Genomic DNA, 9,189 nt, shown 5'->3' on the forward strand with positions numbered 1-9,189 from the left:
GAAAAGAGTCATGAGGGGTTGAATGATTGAAGCCCACTCTGAGGATAGGGAATGTTTGTGTTTAGAGATGAAAGGACTAGAAAGGGATTCCAAAAGTGCAGCAGGGCCTTGTTATTAAAGACTTAGTGGTACTGAGGCTGGTGAGGGACAAGCTTTGAGTACTGTGGGGACAATGGTGGGGACCTGTTGAGGCAAGAAGTCTGAAGAATTCACAAGACAGTTGATACGTATGACAGGCAGGAATGATGAAGTTGAGTCAGAGTATTGGATAGTAGCTGCGTTGCTCGGGTAGAGTTCTTACCATTGTTGATGAGCAAGGAACTGAGAATAGAGGACCCCTGTGTCCTGGGAAGGAACGGGGGTCTAATCACAGATCCACGAATGCAGCCAGGGGCAGTAGAGTCATATTGACCTGTGTTCAAATCCACTTACTAGCTGTGAGGTCCTGCTGCTAGGTACTTAACCTCTCCTGGCCTCTTTCCTCATTTTCAGACAGAGGATATCACCTCCTTCCTAGAAGTAGTAACCATTAAATGAGGGCATAGATGAAATGGTTTACTAGAATATCTGGCACACACCATAGATTATTCATAAATGTTAGTGAGACAAAACAGGGGTCCTTCTTAGGGGCCTAATGGGCCCCCCAAGAGTGGAAATAAAGGAAAAATTTTGAATCTCTTCAAGGGAAAGTCCAGGTACCCAGCTATCCCTGAGAAATAAATAAGCAATCCCATAAGAAAAAAAAAAAAAAAAAAGGAATAGCATAAACAATAATCTCAAGCAAGTTAGATTCACAAGGTGTTTTAGTTCCCTCTAGAAACTAAAATATAACACCTTAACATATGTTCTTGAGTTGTTTATTAGAAACCAAGACTCCCGCTGATGAAAAATGCTGGCCATTGTCAGGGAGACCTTAGGTAAAGAGGACCTGAAGATTGAACACTGGCCACCATTCTTTGATCTAAGTTTCTTCCTGTGGGACCTGGATAAGAGTCACACCCACAGGCCAAACATTAACCTTCCTTTCTGCTGAACCCAAGTTTTTAGACAAAACCTTGTTTCCTTAACCAATTGCAAATCAAAAAATTTCTGAATCCACCTCATGACCTGTAAGCCCCCACTTCAAGATAGCTCATCTTTTCAGGCCAAACCAATGTATAATCTCCATGTTTGACTTACAATTTTACCTGTAACTTCTGCTGTCCTGAAATGTACCCCTCCCTTTAAAAACCTTTGCTTGTAAGCCATCAGGGAATTCGGGTCGTAAGTGTTAATTGCCCAATCCCCTTGCTTGGCACCCTGCGATAAATGCCTCACTTTCTATCACTGCAAATCCCAGTGTCAGTGTTTGGCTTTTTCTGTGCACTGAGTGAGCGGATCCGAGTTTGGTTTAGTAACATTAGGTCTGTCTTCTCTTCCCCTCAAATCAAGTACCCTTAGAGGCCCAGCATGGGAGATGGCCAACACCACAGGAGATAATTAGAGAAGGGGATGGTGATCCCTGGGCTCACTGATGGAGCCATGAAATGAGTCAGACAGAGACAGAAAAACTAAAACAAGAAGGACAGTGAACTTGCAATGAAAGCCAAACAAAACAAGCATTGCCCATGTCAGTGTCACAGTGCAACTCAGAGACAACGCTGAGGAAGACTTTGCTGATGCATTTCATGAAGAATTTTGTTCATGGTGAGGGATGGTAAATAATAGAAGGTGCAAAAACCTTCTTTGAAACTGATGGGATTTTCAACTGGTCAGGCAAAGGATGGGCCTTCTTAGAAGAGTGTTCAGAAAAGGTGATAAACTACTTAAGCCTCTTAGATTTTAGTCCTTTCAGTTTTCAGCCTAGCCCTGGAACAAAGGTTTATAAACAGCCTTGTTCATGGAGCAACCTCAGATGCCTCCTGAGATAAAGAAATGGGGAGGCTCTGAAATCAGTGCCTAAGGCAAAAAAAAAACCCACATAAAACCAAGATTATTCTTGAAAAGCACTTACATCACACTTAAGCTCAAAAGTCAACAATCAAAATAATGGAAAGCAGGATTTGAAGAGATATTTGCACATCCATGTTCACAGAAATATTATTCATAATAGTCAAGAGATGGAAGCAACCCAAATGCCTATTGATGGATTAATGGATAAACAAAATGTAGTATGTAAATACCATGGAATATTATTTAGTCTTAAAAAGGAAGGGAATTCTGGCACATGATACAACATGGATGGACCTGAGGACATTATGCTAAGTGAAATAAGCCAGTTATAAAAATGCAAATACTGTATGGTTTTACTTACATGAGTAGTCAAATGTATAGAGACAGAAGGTAGAATGGTGGTTGCCAGGGGCTGCAGAAGGGGGAATGGGGGGTTGTTTAATGGGTATAGAGTTTCAGTCTTACAAGACGAAAAAAGAGTTCTGGAAATTGCTTGCTCAACAATGTAGATGTACTTAACACTCCCGAACTGTACACTTAAAAACAGTTAGGATGGTAGATTTTATGTTATGTGTATTTTACCACAATTTAAAGTCAGAAATTAGTTGCTTGTGTTTATCTTTGCATTTAATCTATAGGAATTCAACCACAGGCAAGTGCCCCTTTATTTAGCCCTGTTCTTCCTGGACCCTCCCCATTCAAACCACACCTTTGTCCTTATTGTCCCTCGAAGAGGGGCTTAACCCTCTCCTATTTATTTTTTATTATAGCCAAGCACTTATATTTGTTTTGTTTTTTATTGATAAAAGCACCTACATTTGAATTTATGTCAGATGGCACTCCACTATAGCTGTCTTTCTTTTCTTACTAATCATAGTTTATGATTGAGTAGTGAAGGTCCTGTTGAGAAGCAGGAGGAAGTGTTTGGCTCCTAAACCAAACACTTGCATAAAGTATTGTCTGTGACATCTAAGTACTGTGTCTGCACAGTACACAAAAATATATTTATAATTTAATGCTGAATAATATTCCGCTATATTTATATACCACATTTTGTTTATCCATTCATCTGTACTTAGATGTCACAGACAATACTTTATGCATGAACTGATGAAGTAAGTCATGAGAACTCCTGCACTTTTGAGTCGTCAACACACAAAAAGCATATTTGCACTAACTCAGAACACATGATGTTTTGGGTAGAGTTGAATAAGTATTACCCACAAAGAAGGGGTTTCTAAGTACTGTAGTAGTGATGGCTCAAACAAAAAGGCAGAGAGCACTCATCCATCTTGGAGAACTATAACCCTGATTCTTGGAAATGTTGGTTCACAAACTGTATCATATTGTCTTGATATAAAAATGAATCTTTCTTACCTTTAAAGAACACTTTTAGTCAACAAATTTTAGTTCCATTTACATTACATACAGTTGAAAGAAAAATGGGAGTTTCACACACTGTGCATGTTTGTATCTCCTCAAAGCACTCAGCAGTGGTTTGCCCCTAGGAAGTAGTCAATAAATGGTTATTGAATTTAGAATGTCCTTCTTTTCAATCAGTAAGGTTTAATATATATCCAATTCAGAAATCTTATTAATTTTTCAGCATTACTAAGCCTTTAAAAATCAATTTTGGGGATGTGCTTAAGAGTTCACAGCAAATACTATTACATAATAATTAAGAGAAAACTGTTAAATGAAGCATGCTTATTCAATACACCAGTAGCCATTGATAAAATGTAATTTAATTTAATCATTTAAATTTACATTGTTAATGTACAAGAGCATTTCTTTCAAACCACAGGTTAACACACACTAAAGAGCAATGCTGTTAGAGGAGCAGAGAAACTTTGGAAAACTCTGCTGTCTGAAAAAAAAGCAAGGCACTCTCCATTAACAGCTGGTGGCTTCCTGATTTCCGCCCACAGAAGGCATGTTCACACTGAGAGAGCTCTCCCACAAGGGGAGGAATCACCTGCTTTAATACATGTTGTCCTCTTCTGTGCTAGTGTGGTCATCCACTCTGTATAAACTTATGTGCAACATTCAGACAAAAAAAAAAGGGGGGGAGTTGAGCTGATAGATGACTTGGGAGGCTCTCATAGTTGTAATAACTATGGAAGACAGAAGAACATGCTATCATCTTTATTTTTAGCACTCATATCTGGACCTATTACTAAAAAAGCTTCTTCATTCCTTCCAACCACTAGATTATAATGGCTAAAAAGTCTTTTCCTTAAATCTGATGGGTGTAAAAATAAAAAGTAACGGCATTTCTCTAGGGCTCTGTTTTTGTTTTGTTTTGTTCTTCCTTTATAGACATGACAAAAACAAGGATTAACTTTCCAAATACTCATGGTGCACAAGAAGGTTATGTATGCACAGTATTTCTAATTTATTCAAATTCAATTTGAATTTGGTCTGAAGCTATCTTGTATGAAATGTTAGCTTTCCTGATACTTAATAATATTTATTATGTTTGCATATAAGCTCAAAAAATTAATGCAAAAGTATACTTTACTCATGGTTATCTTCTGGCAAATATTAGTGGTTATGTTTAAAAGCCTGATTTAATATAGATGGAGTAAGTTGAGAAAAAAAAGACTATGGAAAGGTAAATTAGGTCTTAGTCTTGATTCTGTCACTAGCTGTTTGACTTTGATGAACTCTTCACCCTTCAATGGGCCCCAGTTTGCTCCTCTATGAATTTTAGGGGTTGGACTAGTTGACAGGCCAGGCCCCTTCCAAGTCTAACATTTCAAAATTCTAACATTCCAGGTTCTATCATCTTGATATATAAAAATAACAATCTTTCATAAAAGCACACATAAACATAACACATAATCAAATATTAGAATGACTCTTGGAAAAAAACATATGATTTCCTATCTGGGTTATAGTTTGCAGCAGTTAGGCAATTCATTTGGCATTTGTTTGATTGTATAATTTAATGACAATATAAACAGCATAGTTTTGTTATTTTTCCTTTAAAAAGACTAAAGCAAAAATGATTTAAAGCTAACAAAAACTACATCAGTTTGACATTCAAAGTTTGTTTCTTAGCAAAATGGCCAAAGATATTTTGACTTGATACAGAGTATATAATATAAAGACTTTTAGACCTAAAAATCTTCAAACATTATTCGAATTTAGCAAAACATAAGCAAAATTTTAATATCAAAGTGCTAAACAGTACTGCCTTAAAAGTCACTGCAAATGAACCATAAAATAACGGCATGGGAAGTGACATTTATTGTACAAATGGTTAATAAAAAGACACATTATAAATATATATATGTAACCTGCTATATTTATATATATATATTTGCTTATTTAATTTCTAATTGGTGTATCCAAGTCACTGTGAACACCCCATTTAATTACTCTGTAACTCAGCTTCCAGGAGCTGGTGGTCTTGCAATAAATACAGGCAAAGCTATTACAATATAACGTGCATACAAATGTTTATACAAATAAGGACACTATGCAACAATTATCTCATAGTAATATGGCATTAACAGTAGAAACATACAAAAGGGAGTACGAACACGGAATGTTGAAACGCAGCCCACTAATCCTTCCTAGTACTCACACTCATACTATTTTTTAAATCTTTTCTAGTATTCACATTCATACTATTTTTTAAAAAGAAGATTTGCTTGCTCTCCAAAATTGTCTCCTTAACAAATAACAAAAATTAAATTATATCTATAAAAATCCTTATTGTCCCTGGTGCTTACCCTGTATGACCCAGTTCCTGCTGATTTGAATGTTCTTATCTAGGGATCAAATACTTGACTGACTTATGGAGCTTCTGAATGAATATACTAGTCAGTCGCTATAACTGAAACAAGTTTAGGGAACTCTGGTGGGGTTGATGGAACACAACCAAAACAGTTACATGTAATCCAGTTTATAATCTGATCCGCTTTCAGGACAGCTGGACAGTCAGGGCAGGGATCTGGTTCCATCAGGAATGGCCTAAAAATCTTGGATAGGCCATACCTCAGAAAGGATCTACAGGAAAGGTGAACCCAGTCTCTGCTAGGAATATTAGCATGCGTTATTTGCTAACATGACTGCCTCCTTTTTATTTCCATATAGAATAAAGGAGAGTTAATAAACAAGACTTAGTAAGACAGCACTTTAAAAAATTGCACTTGTTTATGGAAGCAAACAGCCATTATTGTTTTGCTATGTCTGATTTGTAGGTAATCCTCCATCTTTCACCATTTGTTAAAATAAAGGAAGAAGGAAATTAAAAGGAAGTTTCTGCCTTGTTTGCACCACATACGTAACTTTGATACAGGAAGCGTATTTTCAAGGGACCAATCTTTAAGACACATCCTACCCTGGCAAACAACCCTTGGCTGTTCTTGTTTTTAAATACAAAGCAACTATAATTGTATTCCCCAGAAAGAGTTTTAAAACAGTTATATTATCCTTTTTTTTTGTTCCTGCTGGGATAGCATTGTCCAAAAGTGCTTTGTTAGCAATTTCTTAGAAAACCCTCATGAACTATACCCCCCTCCCACCCTATCCCCCCAATGCCTAAATATAAAACACAACCCCAACACAATACTCTGCAAGTTTTCTGGCTTTAGGTTGTAAGGAAAAGAGCCAGAAAAAAAAGTCTTTGCTTTCTACAGGAGCTGTTTTTCCTCTTAAGGAAGGACAGGAAATGATAGGTTTCCAGACCTATCCCTTTGCTGCGTAGCAAGCAGGTGCTAGGAGAAGAGGCGGCTCACTGCTCAGGCTGCTCCTGATTAGAAAGGTAGGGTGTCCAGGAAGAGCTTGTCGATGACGGAAGGTGGAGACACCAAGTCTTCCAGCTTCAGGTAGAAGATGCGCTGGAGGCCCAGGGTGCAGATCTTCCTCAGTTCTACCAGGGCACCCAGGACCTTGGACTCGGTGGGCTCCAGAGCCTGTCCCTTACTCTGGTGGTCTTTTAAACTGCTTGTGATCTTGTTGCATAGCTCCTCGACTCTCTTTGGTTCTTTTAACCCATGTCTTTCTGCAGAGGGATAGAGAAGAGCAAGGAGTTTAGGAGGCAAATACATCTTAAGACACTTTGAATCCCTAATTGAGGTCTGCGTCTCATTCTGCCACTTTGGGTGGCTTCTTAACAATCAAAGTGCCCTCCCTGTTAGAGGTAGCTCATGGCCTTTGGTGTTAAACAACACCAAGGTTTGAATCCCAGTCCCAATACTTACTTGCTATGCGCCCTAGAGTAAGTCTCTTTACTTCTGAGCACCCATTTCCTTATGAGATGAAGAAAATGATCATACCCAATTCGGGGTTTCTGGGATAGCCAGCTTAGGTAAGTAACACAAGGGAAGCACAGTTCCTGGCACACAGCCACATGAAATGAATGGCAGGGTGGTTATTATTTTGCATACATTGTCCTACTAAGGACTCACAAAGCCCTGTCAGTAGGCAACTGTTTTTCAGAGTGACACAGAAACACATCCAGGCAAATGAATTAATGTTTCTGTCTTGACAGACTCACTTAAGGGAGGTGGGGAGGCTGTAACTTCCATTTGCTAATGCAAGGGCTGCTCGAAAAGACCCAACATAGCAAAGTGCATTCCTGTGTTTTCATGCTAACCAGCACTGAGAAGAATTCAGCTTTTCTTTTCCTTGTTTTGTTCCCCCCAACTTGAAACCCCTATTGACATACACCTGGCACTCTGTACAAAATACACATGTCCTCCTGCTGTGGAGATGGAAAAGTCAAAGAGAAGGGGAGGAAGCTCAGAAGGATGTGGTACAGGCATTTTATAATGTATCAAGACACAAATACCAGTATCTTATATTTTACAAAACAATATATAAAATGATCTCCATGTTAAATACTATGATCTATTTTATGTATAAGGTTAAATGAATTTCCCAAAGTCACTCAGCTGCTAAAAGCTGGGATGAGAACCCAGTTTTCTGAGGCAAATATTGGCCTCTTGTGCGATCTTGGCTCACTGCTCCCCTACTTCCCCCCCAACCCCCCACAGTTCAAGCAATTCTCCTGCCTCACCCTCCTGAGTAGCTGGGACTACAGGTGGGCACCATCATGCCCAACTAATTTTTTGTATTTTCAGTAGAGATGGGGTTTCGCCATATTGGCCAGGCTGGCCTCGAACTCCTGACCTCAAGTGATCTTCCCACCTTGGCCTCCCAAAGTGTTGGGATTACAGGAATGAGCCACTGTGCTTGGCCTCAGAGCCTCATTTCTAAGGGAAGAGCTTGTCCTCTGTTATCTCAAATTTTTCTTCTCTCAGTATATTTACATGTAAAATCATAATCCTTGAGAGATGGAAGACATCCTTCTAATGGGAAATCAGGCAATAGTTTCTAATTTTTACGAAATTAATTTTTTTTTGAGTCATGGTCTTGCTCTGTTGCCTGGCCTGCAGTGCAGTGGTGCAATCATGGTTCACTGTAGTCTGGAACTCCTGGGCTTAAGTGATCCTCCTGCCTCAGCCTCCCAAGTAGCTAGGACTATAGGCATGCACCACCATACCTGGTTGATTTTTAAATTATTTTTTTTAGAAGCAGGGCCTCACTATGTTGCCTAGGCTGGTCTTAAACTCCTGGACTCAAGTGATCCTCCTGCCTCAGCTTCCCAAAGTGCTGAAATTACAGGCATGATCTACCGTGGCTAGCTCTAAATTAATTTTTTTAAGTTGGAGACATTTTTGTTAGAAAAGTTATTTCCTGCCGGGTGCGGTGGCTAACGCCTGTCACCCCAGGACTTTGGGAGGCCAAGGTGGGCAAATCACGAGGTCAGGAGATTGAGACCATCCTGGCTAACAGAGTGAAACCCCATCTCTATGAAAAATACAAAAAATTAGGTGGGCGTGGTGGCGGGCACCTGTAGTCCCAGCTACTCTGGAGGCTGAGGCAGGAGAATGGCGTGAACCCAGGAGGGGGAGCTTGCAGTGAGCCGAGATAGCGCCACTGCACTCCAGCCTGGGAGACAGAACGAGACTCCGTCTCAAAAAAAAAAAAAAAAAAAAAGTAAAGTTATTTCCTTGAAGCAAAAGCCAATCAGAAAAATTAAGAATTATCCAGATACTTTTCTCTTGTCCCAAATAAGAGGCCTGGGAATCAGAAAATTTGCATTATCCTCAGTTTGGCTAGTTGTGTATGATTTGGGGAAGTTCCTCCCTCTTTGGGGCCCTGTAAAAGCGGAAGGTTGAACTTAATTATCTGTAAGGCCCCAAAGGTCTGAGTTCTGATGTGTGTCTGTCCCTCCCTCCC

General features: G+C 39.4%; 1 protein-coding gene across 1 annotated transcript in view; it reads right to left on the reverse strand.

The window, feature by feature from the left end:
• Positions 1-3,657: 3,657 nt before the first annotated feature.
• Positions 3,658-9,189, reverse strand: part of NR4A3 (nuclear receptor subfamily 4 group A member 3) — a 43,547-nt gene continuing 38,015 nt past the window's right edge. Inside the window, exon 8 of the mRNA XM_023202811.2 lies at positions 3,658-6,946. Coding sequence (XP_023058579.1) covers positions 6,699-6,946 — 248 coding nt within the window. The 3' untranslated portion in view covers positions 3,658-6,698. The remainder of the gene's footprint in view (positions 6,947-9,189) is intronic.

This window comes from Piliocolobus tephrosceles, chromosome 14 (genome assembly GCF_002776525.5).
Source record: "Piliocolobus tephrosceles isolate RC106 chromosome 14, ASM277652v3, whole genome shotgun sequence".
Taxonomy (NCBI): domain Eukaryota; kingdom Metazoa; phylum Chordata; class Mammalia; order Primates; family Cercopithecidae; genus Piliocolobus; species Piliocolobus tephrosceles.